At 36.9% G+C, this 26,275-nt stretch overlaps 1 protein-coding gene across 2 annotated transcripts in view; it reads right to left on the bottom strand.

The window, feature by feature from the left end:
* Positions 1-6,935: 6,935 nt before the first annotated feature.
* The window catches only part of KLF7 (KLF transcription factor 7), an 84,785-nt gene continuing 65,445 nt past the window's right edge, over positions 6,936-26,275 (bottom strand). For both annotated transcript variants that reach the window (XM_072121052.1, XM_072121051.1), the window contains exons 3-4: positions 13,144-13,267; positions 6,936-8,446 (exon numbers count right to left, since the gene is read on the bottom strand). In XM_072121052.1, coding sequence (XP_071977153.1) covers positions 8,409-8,446; positions 13,144-13,267 — 162 coding nt within the window. In that variant the 3' untranslated portion in view covers positions 6,936-8,408. The remainder of the gene's footprint in view (positions 8,447-13,143; positions 13,268-26,275) is intronic.

Raw genomic sequence — 26,275 nt, 5'->3', positions numbered from 1 at the left:
CTTACAATATACCAATTTAAAAAAGAATTATGAAACAGACCAGTAACAAAAATAAATTTTTTTCTTCATTAATAATTTTGTAACATTAACATACCACCATCATATAATACAAATAATATTTTATTTAAATCTTAAGACTTTTTGTACAGCAAAAAAAGACAAAGTAATATATTTATATATAAAAAAAAGATTAAAAAAATAAAAGGTAATAAAATCAACAAAAACACAAAAAAAAACTCATAAAGGGAAAACAGAGAGCTATAAATTGGGTATTTCTGAGATATAGGAGAAATACCATAAAGGCCTGAGAGAATATAATTGAGGGTCTCTCCATAAGCACTTGTTCGACACGCCTGGCCAAAATAAGACAGGAAAATAAAAAATTATAGTGCAAAATTAAATTCCTTCAAGCAATTTTCTCAAGTTTGAAAAGCATTCAGAATTTTTTCATAATTGCATTTTTTCTACTGTAGCACAAACGTGCTTTTAAAACTGTGCAATGCAAATTAGCAATACATCTTGGCAATGTAGTATCAAGGACCAGATTGCAAAAGCTGCGCTGTGCCTTAAGGCAATTTATGGTCCACTTATCTAAATGGACAATAATTTGTCATATGTAAAATTATCATCTGTATACCAATAATTTCACAAGCCATTACATTTCATTTGTAGGTTTTTTTTTATTAAGTAACAAGTTTCCTTGCCCAATCAACAATACTAAATGAAAACCTATCTGATATGGAATGACACCACTCAATATGACAGTCGATATGTCCATATTGATGAATCTGTTCCTCTTCTACAGTTATTTTGGTCCTGAATCAGTCATTTCAGTGGTGATCAATTCCAAGCTATGATACCTTTTAGCAACCCAGCAGACTTCAATTACAGACTACAATATTCACTGTAGCATCACCTGCACATTTATTCTAGTTTTGACTGTGATTTTTTTATTTTTTTGTGAATTAAAATTAAGTTATATTTAAAGATGATTTTTCTGATGAAGAGAATTTGTTGGGGCAATGTGAAACACTAAACCAACTACTTGTACTTATATGGACTTCTGGTTTAGTGTCCCATATTGTCCTGTTAGGGGTTTCCATGTGGCTGCTTTAAAAAAAAAAAAAAGAAAAAGAAACCTTTATACTTAACTAGAGATGAGTCCAATAAGGAACATGAGACTCCTCTCTGGTGCCCCCCCCCCCAAGTCTGTGCAGTAATTCAACACCCCGGCTTCATTGCTCAAGCGCTGTACTGACTGCACTGGGCCAAGGGAAAAATTAATGGGAGATTTGAGACACTAAACCACTGTCCACAATAACGACCTGTGGTTTAGTATCCGAATCGCCCTGATAGGTTCATTTTAAGATATTTATACTGTGGATGAGAACATACACAACAAGGAGGATGGGACAGAGCAATGGAAAGAGAGAGGAGAGCAAGCATTCATTGTTTCATTCCTTTTGCCACTAATAACCTTTTTAGTAATCCTTATTAAAGGAAAGGAAATAGTTCCAAGGGTCATGGAAAGTGCATGAAAACAAGTTTAACTGGGCACCACAATAATGGGCACATTTTAATCTATCCTATGGGGCCCACTCTCCTCTATGTAGAAACGTGAACACGGTCAATAAAAAGAAGGTGATGGCCAACTAAGAAGTATCACCAGCTTTACAAATACAGCATCACATTAGGAATATAAAAGCTTTCCATAGTATTAGAAAATTACATTTTTGAGTTCTACACTGTAACCAATTTCTGAGAAATAAACAATTCACTAAAAAATATTACTTCTAAAAGAGATTTCTGAGATTGATAGTTCTACATGGAATTGTATAAAAGATGTTAGCTTTTAAAAGTGAATAAAAGAAACTTATGTATACATGACAAAGGAATAAAAACCTGTTTTACGTTATACTGTATTTTTCTTGGAGACACCATGGCAGAGCAATGTTAGGTTTTTGGAATAAATAAAATATTAATCTGGTGCCTCAGTATAAATAAATATAAAAAAAAACTAAAACTACTCACAAGACATTAGGTGATAACATTAAAATGGCTGTAAATAGCAACAGTAGTTATAGCAGAACAGTAAAGTCAGTTGTATAGATAAAACAGCATATTCAAAAATTCTGAATGTTCTTCAACTTTTTGCACACACAAAACAGGCCTGAAAGGGAGTGATGAAAGGAATCAAAGTGTGTCCATGTTCCAGTGCCATAAGACCAGGCATTGCATTGCATCACTGGTCTTTCTCTTATGTTAGGGGGATTAAAAAAACAACTTAGCTTCAGGCTTCTAAATGTTCTACCTAACTACACGACTCCACTCTTGGGATTCAAAAATAAGGCAGCAGAAATATTTCCTACTCACTGAATATCTGCTTACCAAGAGTTACCAATAGGTGAGTTTACAAAGCAAGCAATCACTCTTCCCTTTCATTCATGTGAGAAAGGCAGAGAAAGGAGCTCTACCTTCTCAGCTTCTCTGGTCTCAATACAAGATTGAAAAAAGTGCAACATTTATGGAATACTACACTAGGCTTCATTATAAAGTGATCATTTTAGGGTACACTCCAGAGGGGAAATAAGATGAGCCAAGTCCCAGCAAGCAAATGGGTAAATCTCTAGTGTATGGGAACAAAAATAATTAACTGGAAATGTGAGGAGTAATAAAACAAGAGCAGTTCGGTGTTATCCTTCTACCTGACTTAATAAGCTGTTCTAACCAACAGCTACTATAAATATAAGAAATAGATACAACTCATTTTCTAAAGCTGTTTAGGTGGTGCACACATGGTAATTAGGATTTACCATATTCTCAGTGTTGAATATATACCCTGTACTAAAAACAAAGGTAAAAACAAAAACATGGTGGTCAGAAACAGGAAATGTATAACTAAATGCTATGTTCAGTTACTAGATAGTAATCAGCTCTTGTAAAGTCTACCGATTTTGTCTACATAATATGAACACTGAATTAGCAGAATAAAATCACACGTTTATAGCGGCCTCTGTGGCCACAATAAAAAAAGGGTTCCCTCTTTAATTAATATGTCAAGATAGAACCAACCACATCATAGGGCAAATCAATAGAAAGCATATGTCCTAAAGACAAAATACTTTCATATTTATACTTAGTGTTGTCAACCTGGACTGTATAGAAAGTGGGATCAACCAAAATTATGTATCCACAGGGCTGTTTTGGCACATACCAAATAGAATTTAGCAAGGATAGATTTAGAATTGAACTTTACAGGGTTGAATTACTATCTATGAAGTTCCACTCAAACTTTCTTTGATTTGTGTTGTTTTGCCATATACGAATTTACCACTTTCTACTTTAGCCTTCAAAACCATGCTGCTGATTTTTGCATGTATGCAGGATAATAGTTTTGTAGACAAGTTTGTGTAGCTTGTAAGAGAAAAAAATCCTGTCAACAGAAACTGATCTAATAAACCATCGCCAGTATGTTGTGAAGCAGATAAATACATTCTAGATCATGTTTGGAGGCAGAGAAGTTTGCACTGAAGTCAAGCTCTCCCAGCTTCAAAATATCCCCTCTGTTATGATTGACATCAATCACTAGACTGGAGAGCCAGTTATGTTGTCCTTGAATACAGGACTATAAATTAATGGGAAGAAAGCATTCTGAGGTTGGGATAGCTTGACTTCAGTGCTTAGGTTTCCACCCCTATAACTTTACATAACCATTTTATTTCTCATTTCAAAGTTGATTTTCTAGATAATGTCGCAACTCTGGGCTATAAAAGAAACATGATTTGGAAGGTGCTAATCTGATTGAAAACATACCTGCAGTGTTTTATTAGGTAATTTTCTTCTGACAGGTTCCCTTCAAGGGCAGTCATGTTTATTAGGAATGGTATTTTTTTAAGAAAAACATTTCTAGAGCTCTAGAGACAAGAGATGCATATCTTAGCATATCTTATTATCCTCCAAACTGCAATGTACCAAAGACTTTGTATTATTGTCACCTGCCATGAATAGTCACTGCTTCATCAATACGTTTAATACATACTCTTCAAATTGTGTTGAAAATTATTGCGGCAGCTAAATTAACAGGAGCGTTGTGATCATTTAGAGGATAGATGGCAAAAAAATAAGAATATGGTATGCGTTTAAAAAAAGATACACAGATGAGAAGAGCATCAGCTATCCCACGCTTCATGAAACATTTCCCATGGATACTATTTCACATTCAAGGGAAGAAGCTCTTTGCAATCTGCTGCTCAAATCCATGAAGCAGCCAAGAAAACACATAATAAATATTAAAGATGATATTGAGGTGTTTGAACTAGGCAATAATGAACCAATCGTTCTGTTCAAATCCATTTCACTCCGACTATAAAGTAATTCATGAAGCCCAACACAGTATAAACTAGGCATAGTCAAAAAGGGCCTTGACGTACTGACATAGCCGTTTTCAGAAGAGCTAACAGATGTCGGAGCGCTGGAATACTGTCCATAAAATGAATGTAAATATAAAACCGAGACTTTTCTTAAGAAAGGTCTGCATCAAAATGTGTAAGTATGATAACAGGGAAAGCACATATTGGACAAGAGTGAAAATGTGTGTTATTAATAAGGATCTTCAGCTAAAGAAAAATATAAAAATACTCATGAGTTCATAAAAAGATTTCAAGCTCCCCAAAAGTCAATTTACTTATTTATGAAGGGGTCTGTATTTCCCTATTGTTAAATCCAGAAGTAGGAAAACAGGCCATCACACTGGGAATGCTCCAAGTACATATCTTAAATGTTTGGTTAGGAAAGTAATTACGCTTTCTTAATGTATAGCTCTACAGTTGGCAACAAATGTAATGTGGGCAGCTTATTATATGATGTAAAAACCAATATGGCAATTCTGATGTGTACGCCTTGTATCCTTAAGGGAAAGCAATAAAACCAGTACAACCTGGCAGTGTACTGTTTCTGGGAAACTTTAAACAACCCCTATAATGGAATAATGATTAACCAAATTAACAACATCCAATTATCACTATTTTTCGACTACTGAATATAGGGAGGGGGATTTATCATGCCTTCCTCCCATTACGCCACCTTCACGCCAAGTGGGTCAAGAGGGGAGTGGGCTGTGCTATAGCCTGCGTCCTGCCTGGCATAGAACTATCCAAACAAACAGTCAGGCTCTGGGTGGAGCCTCTCATTATCTGGCATGACCTGTGAGTTGTAGTTAACATTAAGATCAGATTAACATTGAGATAACTCCATCCCCTAGACAGAAGTTGCATGTAGTGAGTTTGTTACATTTAAATATTTTGAGCAATATTCATGATGAGTACATTTACCTGAAGCCTTGAACTGCAGTTGCAAAACATGGAAAACATATATGGCAAAACAACATTCAAAAGCCGTCCACATATTAAAATGGATGGTGAACTCAGAGAGATCAAATTTAACAAAGGTTGGCATCAAACAGGGGTAAAGGTATATGACTGAAAATAAGGGTTTAAAATAATTTTATACTTTGTTTATTACAGCTACAAATCCCATCCTGTTTGTAAGGCTAATGACCCAGACGTGCAGGATCATAGATACTTATGATGCTGTTATTTGGATCATTATATCAGTCGGGAGGGGATCTATGGCTGTTCAGATGTCTGTATAACACAGATGGATTAAGGACGTCTACCTAAGCCTTATTTACTAGGATGTCAGTTTTCTTTCAGTAGGCAAAGTAATGGATTTCTTAAATATCTGTCGACAAAGTGCTGCATCTGATGTGCACCTTCTTCAGTTGATAAGCCCAAACATTAAATAAATAATCCTTAACAATTTTGTGTTAGAAAATCTACACAAGTATTGGGGTCAATACTGATCTGTATTATCATACCCTGAAAAAAAGAGTTTGAAACAGTGCAAAAAGACCCCCAAAACATGTAGCAATGGCATTAAAAGACTAATTACTTTCCACATTCCTAAAATTTGCATACCCTCAGGTATGTTAAGCTGGTGGGAAACTTTCTTTAACTGAGTAAGTCATTTCTCAACTCAGTTAACCATTTGTGTTACAAATATGTACAATAAAGGTGCCTCCTGAAATGTACTATAGAGTATTAATGTAATGTTTTATGTTACACCATGTGGCAATCTTTCTTGTTTTTTACCACAACATTAAAAATTCATCAGAATGGCCACAACATTAAAATATGTATATCTAGTATGCAGAAGCAGAGGACTACAAGGATTGTCGACAAGCAGTGCTTCAGGTATAAGTACATTTTGATTCTTAAATCTTTGGATTTAATCTTTTTTATTCTCTTTCTTCCTTCATCAGATTCCTAGGAACACCTATAATCTTCTTAGGTTTTGGTCTCAGGTTATTTTAAACATCCAACCCCTTTACAAAAATTAATGAAAAAATTAAATTCAGAAGTTTTGGGAACAATAGGAGTTTATGCAGGGTTCACGTCTCATGTCAGGAGAAGTTTAAAATTTTTTAGAAACTCAAGTGGTTGACCAACGGAAATTCTTGATCCACTGGCATCTTTAGGTTTTAACCCTAAGTGCCATGGATACTCTTTCATTTATTAGTTTATTTCTTTATGGTTTAAGGTTTAGATATTTAAATGTGTTTTTCTTTCAGTTTTCTTCATTTTTTATTATATATTTAGATTTTTTTTTTAATTTTTTTTAATTTTTTTTATTTTTTTTTGTTTAACAGTCAAGGAGTCAAAACAAGTTAAAAAGATACCAGTCAACTGGGGTAAAAGAGCGGCTTGTTGTGGACAAATTGGGACCAAAAGTGTGCAATTTTACTAGCTGCTTAGGGGTGGTCCCAGAATATACAAAATATACAACCTGTTCCCCACCACACCTACTTGAATTGACCTCTTGATATATTGAAAACTGTCTTGAGTAATATGTACATAGATACTTTAATAACTATGCACTCATGGGCAAAGTTTTTTTTTTTTTTTTTTTTTTTTATTCTACCAACAAAAGGCCAAAACTCTGGCCATATACTCTGTAGTATTTGAAATAACCCTGTGGAAAAGTTACCAATAACCTGGATAATGCTATCATTGTTTACCCTTTTTGATACACTAAATTATGGTTGAGTGTTCAGTCAATGACTTCAGTAAACAAGAATGTGTCTGCTTTATGACTCAGTAGGGCAAAATCAACTTGCTTAAAGTGTCCTCCATTACCCAATGTTGTATGATTCAATATATTTGGCTTTTTGTTGTTGACACTCAAAAAGTAATATTAAGTACAAAAATGCAGCTGCTCTGGAAATAACATCAAGTTTCTAACTAGTTATATTGTTAGGAGAAGAAGTCAATGATCAAGCACAATGTTTGGAAAGTTTAACAGAAGAAGGCTTGCCACTCATTAGATGATAGGAGCAAAGTCTAGGTCGCTGGTCCAATCCAAGCAAAAACTGTCCAGATGGAAATTCAGTAGTTCAACAAGATTCTTGTCCATGTAGCAAATATAATAAAAGCTTGTGAAACTTCTTAAACAAAAGAATGATGGGATTAGCTCAACTGAAAAATTAACCATGGAAAGGTTGTTCAACCTTGGAAGTGCGCACAATGGTGGTGGGGTGTTTTAATGTAAGAGATAAGCTCCATTTTTTGTCAATATCAGTGGCTTATGTAAGTTCCTAGTGCATACGATGTGCTACAGCCAACAGAAGTAAAAATAAATTAGTTGGAAATTCTATGAGTGCTCCTCCATCCATATGTCCTTCTGAAAAATACATCTAAGAATCGCATAAATGGTTTAGTTATTCTAACCCCACTAGTGAAGTGCCAGAAAGGCCTACGGCATTGAGCCTAAATGATTTAAACCGCTCAATAATGAGGCCAAATCAGTGGAGAACACTTGATCATCCAAGTATGTCCAGAACTCTTCCTCACCAGGAGTCTTTAGATATGAACCAAATGGTTCGGTTTTGGTTTCCTAGATCGAAATCCATTTTTCATTTTCTCTCAATCTACACATTTTAAGAAAAAATAATATTAGTGCTACAACAATGCAACTCGAAGGTGGCTTCTTAGCAGCTTCTGAGTTTCAATAAGATGAGTTCATCAGAGCCCCTTAAGATCACTGTTCTCCTGCTTTTCATTTCCACAGCGAAGCTTGAGAACACCTGGTATGTGGTTGTTTCCATAAAATGCAACTCTTCATGAATTTGCACCTCTTTCAATCAGGCTGGAGGGTAAGGCATAACAGACAGACAAATATATTGGAGCAAGTGATGGTGTCTGAAGATCTGATATGTTTTTTTGTGTACAGGGTTTTTTATGTAAAAATGTTCTGCACTTTTATGGACAAAATGACAAGTGTCCACTGCAACCCTTGGTCCTCCCAAGTCAGAAGAGCCATTACTGATTCAAAATGTCCTTAGATATGCCTCTTCATGTGTAGAGCAAGGTGGTCAGACCTGGAAAAACACCTACAAAAAAGATGATTAGAGAGTTAATAAAGACATCTCTGTAGCATTATTTTCTTAAAGCATTAACATCCTACATCATTTCATTCAAAATGTCTTGGTGCAGTAATGTTTTCAATAAAAAAAATACATTACAAAATGTCAATGGCATTACAGCGCAGGATATAATAATGTTCCAGTTGATCACATTCAGCTTTTGATTATTTATATGGGTTTGAATTGTGTTATGGGCCACCTACTAAATTTCAGGCAATATGTGGTAAACTCACACTGTAACATGCCGCCCTTCAGGTGCTGCTTAATTTAAGGAGAGGGTAAAATGTCTTAAAAGAGGCCTGGAGTTTATACCATATGTGCTCTTTAGCATATGTGGTGAGCTGAATCATAGCCACTCAAGGAAATATTTTTGGAATTTATGGAGGGTCACATGTACCAATGTAAAAACTAGAAATGATATGTGGAAATATTTCGATATTAACTGTTAGTTTTACTGCTATAACCAAATGTACAGACAATCAAAATGTTCTAATGCTACAACATGACCAAGTGGAACCAGGCTCAATATGAAAATCAGCACACAAGGCTTGTCATTTGGCTCGCTGTTGATTTTGCGCTGGCACTAGAAAGCAATTTGGGGAGAATCGTCGCTCCCTAATGATGTCATCAGAAGCAAAAAATGGCAGCTGCTAGTACCTATGTTTGCAGCCGCAGCCATTTGAATGCCACATGCAACTTTGGCAGTGGCATTTAAACAGTTTTCTCCCGTGATTGATGCCAGAACCAGAGTGGATGTTACTGGTTGGGTTACAAACAGGTTTATTAAATTCAAATGGGTCCGCTCATCGCTAATTGTAAGAATTCATACACAATCACAAACAATTAAACTCTAAAGAAATGAAGAAGATAGCCATTTGTTATCATATAGCAATTGCATTCACAGGACTCAATTAACTCCCTTCTTATTATTGTTGCTAGTAAAGAATTTGGATCTCCAGTGATCAGGCGTGGATAGAAAATGATAATAAAGGTGATATAGTGTATTAAATGTGTTGAAATGTAGCTACATGTTCTCTAGTAGTGTTGCTCCGTAACTCAATGTGCCTGACTATTGACAATATTATTTTATATCAATGGTAAAAAGAGACCTCTTTGATGTAGAAATGTTAGCCATGTGAATAGAGACAGAAACTCAAGAGACACAGAAGGCCTTCTTCCTGCTATATGAAAGCTCCATGAATGTTTCATTACATATTTACCTTTGCTCTACCCCCACCCCTGCCCTGAGCCTTCTGCTCCTTCAGAACCATCTGTTGAAGATCCATTAGTCTCAGTCTAAAAGCTTCCATATCCTTAATGTTCGTCTTGATAGACTGAGCTCCTCAGGCATTGCTTTAAGGTATCTGGATTTTCTTTTTCCTCTCCCTACTAATGCACTTTATTTCATTAGGACAACAATTAACAGGGTGTCGACTTTTCTGTTAGCTGGACAATGCTGACAATACAGAGTAGATCAGTACAGATCTCAGCTGCAGCCAACACAGGACTGCAAGAAATTATTAGGCAATTTATACCAACGACGGATATTTAGCTCATTAAACATTTACTGAATTAATTGAAAACTAATGTTAATATAAATGATTAAATATACTTAAAGTGCATTAAAAATGTGCATTTCTGCATATTGCCAGTAGCAACATCAATATCACTTACATTATTTTTAAAGGGTTTTTATGGAGGCTAAAGGAAAATGAACTCATTATGTGCATGCAGACTGAGATATTGTAGTAAATAATAGGTCGGCCAGAGAAAATAAGTTCAACCGAGCTGCTGTACTGCTGCTGCTCAGCCCTAGTTATCCATTTGCTTTACTTTATTTTATGCAAATGAACTTTTTGCAGCTTAATTCACACATAGGGATCTAGAAAACTAGGAGAATTTATTATAGAAAGTGTATTGAAAAATAATATATATAACGTTTCATTATACAAACAATGAACCATCATCAACATGTCTTGAGTAAAATAAAATGAAGATATGATAAGCACAGCAATTCAATTGCAAATCCACCTCTAAAACCCTCAAATGAAACGTATACATAATAAGAAGAATAATAACATTATTTACCTCATAGTTTCATGCTATAAAATTCCACTATGTGTGAAGCAGATGTTATGACTGATATTAAAAAAATTCTGTAGTGTAATGGATGCATGTAATGGAAGCTAATCAGTGGCTGAGTTGTAATGTGGTAGACGATGGAGCAGATGTATTATCGTATCTGCGCAAAAAAAGTGTGTCGGGAACTCACTTTTTTTGGTGCATAAGTGTTGCGGATCATTTATAATGCGTTGGCACCAAAAAGAATACTTGTTTCCGACAATCCCGACTCGTCCATCTTTTTTTGGCGCAAGTAGGTGTGGCCTATATTTTCCACATCATCCGCCACATTTTTAGGCGCAAATTTTGGCGCACAACAGACCAGGGAAAAAATGGTCTGGAATCAAAATTTTAAAAAAGCTGCAGTCCATGTAAGATTTTGGCGCACATCTCATTTGTATCGTCATTTTTATGTCGCCCGACTGATTAGTTCCATCTGCGCATTAATTACTTACAGCCGTGTGCTACTTTAATACATTGGTCTATGCGTTCTGTAGTCCGCTCTCAGATGCCGACTGTGGGGGTTGCGACACTATTAGTAAATCCCCCCACCCTGACAGCAGAATATGTGAAATATACAACTAGGCTATCTTTTTCCATTAATGTTGTTGCAAATGCTTTGTTGCAAATTCATTTTACACCACAAAGAGATTAGTATTGGTTAGGATGCATGTTAATGTGTCCCATTTGTTGCACAAAATAGATGGAATATAGGTGCTGTATGGAAAAGCGATGTAAATAATATACATGCACACGCCATGGCTTTAAGATCTATAAAAATATAATAAACAGTAGCAAACCTGATAGTTACTGTCCATGTAGACAGATGGTACAGTGCATGTGCACACATGCTGCTATATTATATGTGAGGCACAGAATTTCTACATCATTTCATATATTTTGAGCATAATTACATGGCTGGTACAAAAAATTTGGCACACAGACTGGTAAATGTGTGAATCCTAAGATAATATTTGTGGGCAACGTATAAAAGTAGTTCAGCCTGTAGAGGACACAGTCCTTAGTGAAATGTCTGAATGAAATAAAAAAATTTCTTCTAAAGTCAGTGTGGTAAATGTGAATATGAAACAACTCAAATCGCTCAAAAAATGTCATTTCCAGAAAGGTAATTACTTCATGATGTGAAAGACAATATCAGGCTAAATGGAATAGAGGGGCTGTTATCTATTCTTAAGAATACGATGTCACACGAGGGGGAGGCCAAGTCTTGGAATGACAGGATGTTCATGAAAACACATTTCCTTGCAATCAAAGGCAAAAACTGTCTTCCTGTTTCCTGACCTGTTATTTCGCCAGCAGCTAAATATATAATGGTGATTGTATTACAGACATTTGCCTGGCCTTTTCTTTTAATGCTACTCCTGGGCTCTTTGGCCTGATAACTCATCTTCCTCAGCCCTTTTCTAATGCGATTAAAAGCACATCTTTATTCAATAACGTTGACAATAGCCTGAACCGAGGCTTTGCCTGGCCTGCTAGGCCTCAACTATCCAGCTTTCATAAGATGATAATGTCAGGGCTGTCACTTGTAATTATTCTAGTACTCTATTCCTTTCGCCCTTCTACTTCCCATCCCCACAGAAGAATTCTTTTACCTTCTGGGAGATTTTTTGCTGTTCGGATGCTTAATAATGAAGACAGCATTTTAACTAGGTGACTGCACATAAAGTGTTAAATAAACAATGTATACCAGCGGCCTTCCAAGCTGTTTTACATATAGTACAACGTGTATAATGGCTGATGTAGTATTAATATCTGTGGTGGCAGTACTGATTTATATTCAAATTCTGTTGTGCATTTGGTTTCATACATAAGAAAAATGCTGCAATTTTAAGGCGTTTTTGTTCCTTTTATGATGGCAGAATGTAACATAGATAAGAGGAAAGTATAAAATGCACTACAAAATGTACATTTTTGAAGCAATTGCATTTTTGGCTTACTTTTGTGTTCTGTGTCTTTTTTTTTTAAACACAGCACACTTTCAAGGTTTCCTACTGTATCGGACATGAATAAAGTTTGAATAAAATACATGTCAGGAAAAACTCTAAATAAAACTAAATCCTATTGGCCAAATGCATGTAAAACAAAACTGCACTAAATTCATGACATTGTTCCATTCTGAACAAAAAATTCACCAATAGGTTGGTTCAGGCAAATAAATTGCTCTAACGCAGGCTGCAATTTCTCTTCACATACTCGATAGTGGAAAGTGTTTGAAAATACTGCAGCCAGGACCGCGTGGTGTCTGTCTCCTACATTCACATGTACTTTGGAACCGATTCTTTTCTCTTAATTTAAAACCCCTCCTACCATAGATGTACATCCACAGAACATCCATTTGCTATGGAGAAACTATTATTTTTTAGAGGTCTGTGTTACATATCAATACTATCTCTGACAATGTAGAATAGGTATCTGAAATAACTGAATCTATAAGAAGAATTTCAAGTAATTTAATACCCACAATAAGATCACAATATCAATATATTCACGTCACTTCAATGTGTCCCAGCCATTCTTACCTGTCACAGTGGTTGCATTTAAATGGCTTTGCCCCTGTGTGTTTCCTGTAGTGCCGTGTAAGTTCATCACTCCGAGCAAAACGCCAGTCACACCCTTCCCAGGAGCACTTATATGGCTTTTCACCTAAAAGACATATCACATTTAAGTAGTAAAGAAAGCAACTTGCCAATCCATGTTTCCGTAACAGTAATTTTCACATATAAATAGTAACTAAAATACATGATAGTTCCCAAAAAGCATCACTGTCATGAGTGTGTAAAGAATTCCCCAAGACTTTAGTACAGTTTATACTATGTAGGGTAAAAAATCAATAAATTCTGCACATTAATCAGCGGTTATGTTTCATTCACTCCCATGAAGTTGAAATGCTTATTATATTGCTTGAAGCCTTATGTAGGGTCACCTTTGGATGGTTATTAATTTCTAATGGTAGATTAACATGATTAACCAGCCTGAGAAAAAGTTGTGTTACCATGGGGAAAAGGGCCTATTATTGGCTTTTATTGGAGGTGCTCAGTTTTGGTGTTGTGCACATCTACTCTCTGAATACCACTTATATCTTATGTCTGACAAGAGAAAACATTTCATGGTGTTTTTATCAAGTGTTTATAGGACTCCAATGTGCTGGAAATCCATGTATATAATTAGACATCTATGGGTGAACAAGTACTAATAGGCTTTCAGTGCACCACTGCTGTAACAAGCCAAATGGAATTTTTGCCAGCATCAAGAATACATCATTAGACAGTGAAAGCTGATCCACTCTGGATGTAGCAAAGTCCTCAATAAGAACATTTTTAATTGTCAGTGTTTCCTGAAGTTGTACTAGGTCTATAATCCTTTTTTTGGTAATTAGCTTCTTTTTGAAGCTGAAGTAAAGGTTTTCCAGTTAACACCTCCCAGTTCATAATAAGAGAGAATGTTATAAAAAAAAAAAATCTGAGTTTTTAACGGTAAATTTTTACAAGCATCTCACTAGCTTCACACATTTGCAGTGACTTCTGGAAAAACATACTAAAAATTGAAAAAGTAAGACCTAAGGTAACTTTAGATGATTTAGCATGTTCAACACTATTATCTTCTTATTAGCAATTCTTAGTTTCAAACTTCTACCAGGTTATCCCAATTTATGAATAAATGGTTACTTTTCCCTCAAAGAGAAGAACAAGACTGAGACAAGCAAGTATGTGACCAACCACTGTGGAGGGAAAAACAACATCAGCATTTCATTTGACTGAAAGAGAACCTGTGTTTTGGATTTCCCCAATATACTACTAGTCCCCTTGGGTAGGGTATGAAATGTCTTTTCTAGAATTCCATATTTTACGTGAAATCTCACTTGTTTACATATAAAAAATCTGTTGTCTCATATACTCATTGTCATCTATCATCTCATACTCATCAATGGTTGTCTATTTCGCTATATTACACTATCCTATACTATTTTGCTACCACTTTGGGACAAATTGCAATAATAAATTATCTACAATGCCAAACATATGAATGTACAGCCAATAAATGGGATAGGATGTAACCTCCTAGAATAAGTAGCAGCCAGTGGCATAAATTGAAGCTGTCCGGCCCCTCAGTGCAAAATGTTTGCCAGGTTCCCAATTATAAGGTATTGTTTATAGTGCTAGCCTTCTCAAACAGAAAAGGTACACCATATGGGCCCGCCTTGGCCTGGTAGCGACAGCACCCTCTGTACCCTGCACCATGGTAGCAGCAAAAAAACATGGTATTTAGTTAACTTTTAATAAAACTGTCCAGTCTTCCAGATAATGGCTTACAAAATAGACAGCCAATTGGACATTGATTTTTTTCTCCTAGGTAGATTTCAATTGTAAGCATTAGGAGTGGACATGGCAGTTAATTTCTTGGTCGTGGATAGGACCACCTACTTGTAATCCTCTTAGCAGCTTTAGAGACTTGGACACTATTCTACAAGGGCCTTGAGTGACAAATGTGTGACAAACATGTGCATCCATTTTCACAGCTGGCCATTCTGTTGACCAGGTTGACCATTTTGCTACTTTTGGACCCTTTAACCATAGCAATTGTCAGCCATTGTTTTAAGACAATACCTTCCGTTTATAGCTACTTGAGTTGAATTGTATTTCTTGGTGGCAGCTGCAAAGTGCCTCCATAAATACAAGACAAAAAAGTTGAACCCACGGGACTGAATTTATTTTATGTCATCAAAAATATACAAAATTTAGATTTGATGTAATATTTTTAGAAAAAATCTTTAGTTCATAGTTCTCCTTTAGTATGAAATTTGACATATTAAAGGCAACATTAATAGAAAAGACTTTCTGAGTCCAAATTTAGCCGGCTAGTCATCAGACAACAAACATAGTAATTGTAAAAGAATGCTTATAAACTGCTTGTTGTATCTGAGATGCCGTAAAAGGAATTATTCTGCTAAGCCATGGGTAGTCATCATCAAGAAGAATACTTGGGATCTGATAAATTCTTCTTATTGTTATCCACCATTTATAAAGCAGCATCTGTCTTTTGGTAGACAGTGAGTCATTGCCCAGCCTGGGGCTGGAGTAGAAAGGTTAAGATTCAATCCTTCCAGTATTACTTAAAGCTAAATGTGGAGGTGACCTATTAAACCCAGTCAAATGGGATTTTCAACCCTCAGAAGATTATTGGGTTTTTTGCCTATCAAGGTTGCTCACATGAACTCTGGATTTTTTTTTTAAGGATTGGCACTTAAGGTGATTCTATGCACTCAGTTCATAAATAAATAAATAAACACAGCTTATCAAGCAAAATGTTGCATGAGCGCCAGCGTATGATAAATGCCCCCCTATATATGCATCCATTTAATTGAAACACTTAATATGTAAGGTATACATGAGTCTCATATAATGTAATCAATATATATTTGAAAGTAATGCTACCTAAAGGCCTTGTGCTTTTAAAGCATACTTGACATTTTCTTTCCTATTTTTTGTCCTTTATGCTTTAAAAGAGGTAACAGCTTTTTAATAAGACAGCTGATGGAGATAGACCTTGACTGTGAAAGAGGTTTCAAGTGGTAAAGATGGGGGATTCTATTCCAGTGTTCCCAATAGGCAACAATTTGACATCCACGAGAGGACTTCCAAACAATGCGCATCATCATTTTTCATTTCTATGAAGTCATGCTATAAGACAGTGCAGTCAAGTATGGGAAGTTAGAAAAATGACATGTTATATGAGCGAGCTTTCAATTCCCCTAGAAGAGTATCACCTTGAAAATAAAAGGAAATATATAATTGGAAAAAATAGTTTCAAAGGTTATGTTTATATAAGATAACAAAAAGTGTCTAAAATGATATCCCTACTATTACAGATCTGGCTTCTAAAAAACCCAGCCACTGCAAATTATGTCCAGCAACATTTAGCTGCATGTATATACATTGATTATGTCCACGTAAATGGGCTTTTCCATAACATAAGGCCAGGCGGGAGCCAATTTTTTTTCTTTTGTCTGGGGGTAGTCCTGAGGAGGAGACCTCTTCATCTGTAATGTTTATAGACTCTAGTTTTCTACAGTGTAAAAAAGTGGGGCTTCTGGTGAGTATCAGCAATCCATCTATTATATGAATGGACAGTTATCTGTCATCCAACACAACCAGGACATATGAACTGTAAACCCCTTCTTAGCCATGAACACTACAAGCTACACATAATCTGGTAAAGATAATGGTGACATAGATGGCCACAGAGTTATTTGCATTGTTTCCTTAAGAAATCAGGATAAAAATGGAAATTTACAGTATGCACATGACTTGTGTAGTGGCAGTGTGTGGAGTATGTACTGATCTCAAGGAAACTGTATCCACAAAACTTTGAAATGTCTTGAGCAACGGCCATGTCTTCAGTCAGTGCGTGCCTGGCAGAGCAAGACATGGTGATTGCTGTTTTAATCCAGCTAGTGTTAAGGGATTCACAAACGTTAAGACTGGAAGTGAATTAGTATGGTCCTTTCTTCATCAGAAGGATTAATTTCATATCCCAAAGATGCTCATTAAGTTTTCAGATTAGTCTAAAGGGCAACTTATGAGGGAGAATAGATACTAGATTTTTACTATAGTATAAAAGGCACTGCTTCTGTAAATGTGTAGTTGGAAAGACTGCAACAAATGGTTGCAATAAATTTGCTCTAAATAAACTTGTTGGGTACTTCTACTACTTTTGGGGTAGTTACAAGTGGCTGCTGGTAAAACTGGGATTTCACAGCAACTTAAAAGCAATGTGATGTCACTGCAAAGCATTAGCCAACTTCATGTGTGGTGCTCATAGCTTTTTCATGTTTATTATAATTTGTTACTGTTGACTTTATGTCTTCTCTTCATTATATTTCATACACGGTTTATGACTGTGATGCGGGGCTGTTTCTGAATTTACACAAAAATATATAGAAATTGTCTTGTTGTCGATAACAACCAATCACAATCTAATAACTATCTCTCCAGTGCAGCAATGGGAATAAAAAGTAAATTCTCCTTGCTTTTTGGGGCACAGGAGATAAGGGGACTCTATATAGTGGAGAAATCTATATAGTGGTAGGACAAGGGTTCTACTCTACCATCTCCCAAGCATTATTGTAAGCTGCAAGAATTTTATAGAGAAATGTACTATTTTCTCAAAAAATCTTTATTATTTCTGTCCATTATTTCCATTTTAATCGATATGCTAGTGAAGTTGTTGGTTCAACACTGTCATACCTTCAGCACCCAGGCCACTGCTATTCCTGCCTGGATTACTTTCCTCTCTTTCAGATAAGCAGTAGGTATGCCTTGAGAGTATGGGGTAACACTAGAATGAGGAGTAAGTGGGAATACCAATTCCTCATTAACACATGGATAAAACTGGGAATTGTTTAAAAATGACATGTTGGATTTCACAGGGCATTTCTCTACAACATGCTTCCAGCGGGCTCTAATACTTGGTGAAAGTGGTATGCTCCTTTTAAGGATGCTGATACAGTTTAAAACTATGGCAGAGCAGGAAACAATAGACTCACCAGGGCACATTTACTTACCCGGCGATTCACTAAGGTAGTGCGCCCGATGTCCACCAGGTGTCGCTGCTGCTCTGAAGTCCAATGGAGTTCACCGGAGTTCACTATCCAATCCTGTGTGCAGGTAAGCGCGTGTCAAGCGACACATTTTTTAAATAAAAATACAGCGGTTTTTCCGAATCTGTCGGATTTTTCCGATGGCAACACCCCCCTATTTCCGTTGCATGCATGCCGGCACCGATGCGCCACATTCCAATCGCGTGCGCCAAAAATCCGGGGCAATTCAGGGAAAGACGGCGCAAATCGGAAATATTCGGGAAACTTGACGAAAAAGAGCAATTTGAGCCCTTAGTAAATGACCCCCACTGGCTTACATTAGCAGACACCAACACTCTATAGTGTTTTTGGCCCATGAAATGCCAAATTACTAGAAATGTTGCTGCTCTGTTCACTTCAGAAATGACTTTAAAAACTGAAACATTATGGCAAACTTAACCAGTAGCATAAATAGGGTAGCACATTAAGCTAGTAATTCATTGGCTTTTTTTTTAATGGAGAGGAGGTAAGTATAGATATAAAAGCATGTTACGGTTATTTCATTCTCTGTTACCAAACCAGGAGGCTGGAAGCATCATATGGGGAAAAGCAGATGTAAATTGTTAATCCACTTTGCATGATCATATTATGTAATGTAGAAAATATGGAACCTATCCTTTTGGATGTGTCATCTTTAATGTGCATTAGTCGTCTTTTTACAAAAATGGATTTTTTTCTATTGCAATGCATCATAGGCTCAGTTTTCTCCTGGGTCATTTAAGATGTCAGATTTTGATAGGCATCCTATAGGCTTTTTCAGTTCCGGAAGAAAGGAAACAATGTAAAGTATATATATAGATGGCCTTCCATTTATAGAAGATGCATCTTTCAGCATACTCTTACAATAAGAATGTTTAGTATTTTCTACCAGACACTAAAGTAAAGTGAAGAGCTTCTAGATGTATTAAGTCTAAACAGAATAAACTATAGCTGTAGATTAAGCAAGATTGCAAGATTTTTTTACTTTTTCAAACAAATAAAAAGCAAAGGCTGCTTATCTACCATTTTAAGTTATTTAACTTAAATGTAATTGTCAATGTATTCATTAATTTGTAGGTAGAATAACAGAAGAATGGAAAAACACAGAATTTTAAGAATGGATTTTCCAGAAATGTTACTTTATGAAAAATAGAGATATACATTACTACAAGCAGATGTGACAAGAAGAACCTATTTCACTTGAATGACAGCTAATACATGTTAGAGCTCCTAATTAATATAAAATTTAGCCTAAGTTGTTTGCTAAGTACTTGCACTAGGGCACATCCCACTATATGAGCAAAGGAGGAGTGGAAATCGACAGCAGCCAGTGATTGGCTGCTGCTGATGTTCAGGGCGTTTCCCAAGAGATGTAACTGTCCTTATATTGATAGTTACATCAGTGGGAATGTATACTCAGCGGAGGCCTAGGATGGATCCTATAATATTGCATTGATCATCCCTCAGCTATTATGGCCTCCACTGAGCATATAGGTCACTTAGCAGAAGGTAGCAGAATGGACAGATGAAGTTTTAGATGTCTTTCCATCTTGTGTTTCCTTCAGGATGTGATGTATACTTTGCAGACAGAATCAAAAAGGATAAATCTACTTGCCAGTATATGTCTATGGATATTCCTGAAGGAAGTCTGACGTATATGTTGAACACATCAAAAACATGCGGTGTGAATGTACAAATGCGATTGAGACCTAAATCTATCATCTGGAGTGCCTATATCTCAGAAATGTCCATAATGTAATGCATTACCCACCTGGTGATTGCAATGGACAAATTGCAGTACCACATTTATCCTGTGATGGCACTGTATAGAAATATGTGAAATTCCCCAGCAGATTACAGTTGATCATTGGGGGTAGCAAAATTGAGACAGCCTCCAGAAATTTGTAAGGGAACTCTTAATATTAAGAGATTGTAAAAAACAGACCAGAGGAAGAGGTTTAAAGGACACCTTTCACTGGGATCCAGGATTGTAAACCAAGCACACTTACATACTTGGATCTGCTTTTTTTTAGATTCGTATGTTCCTGTTTTTGCAAAAAAAGACTTAAAAATCATGCAAATGAGCCTTAGGGGCCCTTAACTCCATAGATGTTGACTGAACCAGGAGCTCCCAGGTTCATTTGCATAATTTTGAAAGTCTTTTTTAGCCTTTGTAAAACAAGGGCATAAGAAGCTCCAAGAAGAGCAGGTCCTACCAGAGGGGGCACACACCAGCATGTGGTAAGTGTGCTTGGTTTTCAATACTAGATCCTGCTGGTAGATTTCCTTTAAGTTACAGATGCCAGAGGAAAATCATAGAAGATGTGACGCAACTTCACCAGTAGAAGCTGTATTTCCTGCTATGTAAAATAAGGTATGTTGTCTGTTAATTATCTAGAGATTAATTTATAATTAGATTGCCGCAAAGGGTGAATTAGTGCAGTACCGGTGTGTAGTCTGCAGATGTCATAGTTGCAGTTGGAGATTGCGTATCTAGTATTTTCACTTTTTACAAATACAGTAACTATACCATTAAATGTATAGATACAAACTGATAATATATTGAATATTTTCAAGGTTTAAAATCTTTAGATATTTGATGGTAATATTTTCGGGACACTCTCAACACAAGTTTAGTCTAATTAAAACAAAAAAAAAACAAGAGAAATCTAAGACAAATAGAACTGTAAATTCAAAACCAGTAAAAAGCTGAGGCAATCTTGCAATATTACACCTTATGTGAGGGATGCTGAAAACAGTGAGCTACAGCAGAGGAGGTGAGAATACTCTTCTCACTTGTCTTACAGATCCCGAAATACCTCATGTTACATAAACATGCTCACCAAGAGGAGAAAATTATATTTATCTGAGCAATGCTCACACCGGCAATGAAGAGAAAACACTACCTTATAACAGGTCAGCCTAAATCATGTTGTTTCAACATTTAGTATTATACAACAAAGCCTTTAAGGGAAGCTGTCATCAGGTATTTATCATCAAAACTAATGGCAGGTTCCCACAGAGATCTTCTTACTGTTTCCAATTCAGTTTTTATTATACAAATCCATAGCTTATATGTTTAGAAAATCAATTTAAAAAAAAGTAGCTGGCACCTTGACAGAAGACTCACCAACTCGCAAAGGGGCGTGCTTATTAGTGAATTAAAATATATGCGGTTCGGGCAGTTGCCCGGGGACCAAGCCTTCTAGGGGACCATGGCCACCCAAACTGTTATGCTCAGAAGTACCTTCATCCATGAAATCCCCATACATTTATTCCTGCTCCCAATACATATGTACACAAGAGCCATTTCTAAAGGTCCTTCAAAGGTCCTGAAACTACAGACTGAAAGCAAGCAGAAAGGACGCATCCCCCAAGAATCTGATTCTAAAACCATATGTACTGTAGACAGTGAATTTTGGACTTGTAGGGGCTATAATAATCATACAACCAAGGGACCATGGCAGTCTTAATCCGCCCCACACTTTTCTCTTCAGCTGATTCACTGTGTAGCTCAGCCAACATCTCCCTCAGCTCCCTCATGCCTCCCTTCCTTCATCTCCTTTATCTTCCCTTCCTCATGTTTTTTATTCAGCCGTGTGGCTCGGCTAATGTTTCCCTCAGCTCCCTCATTCCCCCCTTCCTCATTCCCTCTCGTATTGTAAACAAATCATTACTAAATGATAAAGTTCACAGTTGCTTATGTTTTCAAGGCTACAATTTACCAGCATCTCTGCATGTTCCGTGTCTTTGAAATCATGTCCCTAATATGTGGCCTGGGTCCCCAGTTCTTGAGACAGGTGGGACCCACATAAATCTGGTGTTTATAGCACATCTGGGATAGCATTATGCCTTTATGTTGCTTTTCCCGAAAAAAAAAGCCCAACTATATATAATACGCCATGTAACCAAAAGACAATCCTGCCCTGACACCTTTTACAGCTCATAAGCGCAGTAGGTTACCATGAAGAAGCAGAGTAATAAATGACTGCAGAATCAGACTATACAGAGGTTTGTCTGTATCCATGGTGCAGCTACCAAGTATATACCAAGTCTGCAAAAGAGCACTATACACTAAAAAAAACATACCAGTATTTACAAAATCAATTCACTTTTTATTTTAAGCTTATTTGAGCAAAAAAAACAACAAACTGTAGCATTTCTCTCCCTCCCTTCTGCTATCATCCTTGCCTGAATTGAAGAGTAGGGTGATAAATGTAGCCAGCGGTGCACTTTTTAAATGCTTTTCATTGCAGTACAATAGCGCAGCCAGTTAAATACAGACTAGAGAGAGACGCTGCTTGTTTACACTAAATAACTCTGCAAAAATACATCTTCTTACTACAATAAAATAGACATTTTAATGTCTGCCTCGCAGATGTACGGGGCACATATTGTTCACAGCTGACAGATTTTTGACAACAGCAAAAGTGTATAAATAAGAAATGCTAAGTCACATACATTGTTATGCTTTTATTTTGCATTACATGTTTTATTCTATAGGGGAAGGTCCAACAGATGCAATACTTGCGTTACCCTTCCCCTGCCGCTTCAGTGCTGACCTATCTCCTTATAGGGTACCTGTCAACAGAGACTGACCTAATAACCTCCTACCAGGACATTGTTAAGAAACAGCTTGACAACAGAAAATCTGTGAGATGTAAACCAGCTTTATGAAGTCACAGAGGTGAAGGATTTGGCATTGAGGTCCTCCTCACCCCCTTTTCTGTACTGACCCCCTGATCATCCCCCAGTATCATCACTAACTGACTCTCCAAGTCGGAAGTGTGGTGTATAGCACAGTAAACGGGGCATTCTGAAGCAGGGAGAGCTTGACTTCAGTGTTAATCTTTCAGCCTTCGTTACTTTTTACAACCAATTTACAAGGAATTTAAAAATTGATTTTCTGGATGATGGCTGGGATTGGTGTTCCCTGTGACGTTATCAGAGAGTGACAATTACAGTGATCCCAGGACTTGTAATTTCCGCAGATGTGTTACAATCTGCTGAAAAACCCCATTAACTGCTATACTGCAGTAGGGCAACATATGGTAGGATCAATCAGGATCCCTAGGGCAGTAATGGCAAACCATTTAGTAATGCCCAAACTATAACCAAAACCCACGTATTTTTTGGAAAGTGCCAATGCAACAATTTAAGCAGTAACTAATTACTCCCTGCTCTTTCATAGGTTTAAATTGTGTAGGCACCTGAGGACACCAATACAGTAGATAGAAGGAGAAGAAGTTTGGATTATCATTGAAGCTTCCTTCTGGGGTCCTGGGCTGCCTGGGACTGCAAGAGGCCTTGAGTCCTGTTTGACAAACTCTACCCTGGGGTGATAGCAAGGGTGCCCATTTAGAGGGCTCTGAGTGCCACCTCTGGCACCCGTGCCATAGGTTCGCCACCACTGCCCTAGGGTAAAAGTACTCTAGTTTAAAAGTTCAAATCACCCCCTTTTCTATAGTACTGATTCATTATCATAAATATGGATGCGTTATTGTGTGTACCAAAAGTCTCATACAATCAAAATATTAAAAAACTCTTATTTTTGGCGGTGAACCCTGTAAAATGGCGGGCAAATATCTGAAAAGCCACTTTTTTGTCATTTTGCATCTCATGAAAAACGATATATAAAAAGTGATAAAAGGAACGTACAGTCCGACAAATGGTATCAGTGTAAACATCATCAAGTTCTATAAAAAAAATGACACCTTACACAGCTGCAAACACCAAAGTATAAAAAAGTCACTTGTTTCAGAAAATGGCAATTAATATGGCAATCTGCAATTATGGCAAATTAAACTTAATTAAATATGGTATACCAATAATCCCAACTGAAAAAATAAAGAAGAGGTGTCATTTGGAGTGCACAGTGAAAGCACAAATGCTCACAAAAGAATCGTGCCAAGCACATGGATAATTAAATACCAGAACTAGAAAGTAAAATTTTGTTATGCAGAAAACAAGCACTGTAAAATTCGGTAAAAAAGTTATGCATTTTTAAAGAGTAACTGTAAAAGGTTATTTTCACAAATCAATAGCTCTTGGGATATAAAACAACTTTGCCTATTATCTTTGTAACCTATATGTAGCAGTTTATTTGCTTTCCCCCTCATCATCAGTAGTGATGTGTCGTTCGCCAACAAGCCGGCACGAAGAACCGGTTCTTGTTTGTGAACGACTTGAGCCGGATCACCTCAGTGAGCCGATGGCTCACTTAGCCCCGCCTCTAACTGGCTCACCATGCCTCCTTTAACGCGATGCAATCGCTATAAAAGTGGCGTGGTGTTGGGTGAATGACTGGCCTGCAGCTCCCTATTATATATTTAATAAGGAGCCGTTAAGAAGCCAGTAGAACCGACTCTTCTTAGAGAGAAGAGCCTAATGATCCACCTCACTAAGAAGAGCCGGAATTCCCATCACTACACCTCAGTGCTGCAATGGCTTCTTCCTCTACTGCTGCTGATAAGCCCTGGAGTCCGTAGATTTGTTTATCTAATCTGTTTTAAGGGAGGGGAGAAGCTGCTGCTCCTTGCTCACAGTGGAGGAGGTCATGTAATAATGTATGTAGTAGTGTTGGTTGTGTCCATGACAGTGCATACAAGACTCCTGCACGGAATAGTGAGGTACAAGATCTCCCTTGTTCCCTATGAGATCCTCCATCGAAGGCAGAACTTTCTCTGTCTCTCTACTCTCTTCATGCTGCTCCCTTCCCCCACCTTGTCATCGGCAGTATCAGCCCTGTGCAGATAAGTTATTAACCCTCAGTGTTCATAAGGCACAGGCTATAGACTTCATGTAACTAGTTTACTTATGATTTATTTCACTTATTACATGTCCCGTGCTCCTCCATGTGATGGAAACTGCCAGACTGTCACCATATACATCCTGTGTGTACAATGTGAAGTGTTCAGTGGATTTTCTTGTCGGAAACTAAATGGATTTAATGCTGAATTGCTTTGTGAGAGAACACAAGGCATCATGGGATCTGTGGGCAAGCTAACTGGCCTCAGCCTGAGGGCATAGACTGGCAGATAATAGTCTCTGCCCACTTCAACTCTGGTGAGAAACATTTTTGGCAATCACTTTCAGAACAGAAAATGCCATAACTTTGGAAAGAAAATGGTGAGCAGGACACAGTAGGCATTGTTATGGTAAATTTGGTAAAATCACTTTACAGTTACGCTTTAAAGAAGGGGAGCAAAAAATGAAAATGCAAAAATAAAATAGGGCATTGGCGAGAAGGGGTTAATGGTCACTCCCCACCTTGGTATGTGTCTAGCTGCAGTGTTGGACCCTGTGAGAAAGAGAATGAAGGATGACCAATGTTGGCAGAAGATTTTAAAGTTAAGTATAAATTATTTATTTAAATTAAACTGTTGTCAGCTATTTGTGAAGTAAGATTGAAAGGGGTTTAAAAAAAAGGATTGGAAAACTCTTTTAAGAAGACTCCTTTATTGTAAGCAGACAGGTTCTGCATTGATGTAATTAAACACAGCCCTATTCATCAAAAAAAGAGGTTCACAGTACCTGTCATGGATAGACCAGGTCTGTCAGGCTTCTTATTTGTAAAGGATGTTACATCATATGATAGTTAATGGATGAAGGTCCACAGAATAGGGATAAATATATGATTTTGGGGGGCTTGGCTGATGAAACCCCTACAATCGGCAGAAATTCTGGGTTTCGGCCATGTGGCATGTTAGTCCGGAAGTCAATGGAGCACAGGATCTTCTGGGTGGTTCGCAGAACGGTTGAAAGCAGCCATGTGGGACTTTCGATCCACAATTGTGCCAAATGCATTGTGCCAATTAATTTTAGTTTTACAATTGTTTTTTTTCTAGATATTTCTTTAGCTGACTAAGGCTATGTTCACATCCGCATTGCCAATTCTAGATTTCATCAAAAATCTCAGCATCATAGTCAACAAGATCTGTTTTTGTCCATTGTTTTAGAACATAGATATATACGGATAAGATATCAGTTTTGTGTTCTTATAATAAAACATAAAATAAACACAACAACAGAAAATA

Source organism: Engystomops pustulosus, chromosome 8, assembly GCF_040894005.1.
Source record: "Engystomops pustulosus chromosome 8, aEngPut4.maternal, whole genome shotgun sequence".
Taxonomy (NCBI): Eukaryota; Metazoa; Chordata; class Amphibia; order Anura; family Leptodactylidae; genus Engystomops; species Engystomops pustulosus.
This window is presented reverse-complemented; position numbering and strand designations above follow the sequence as displayed.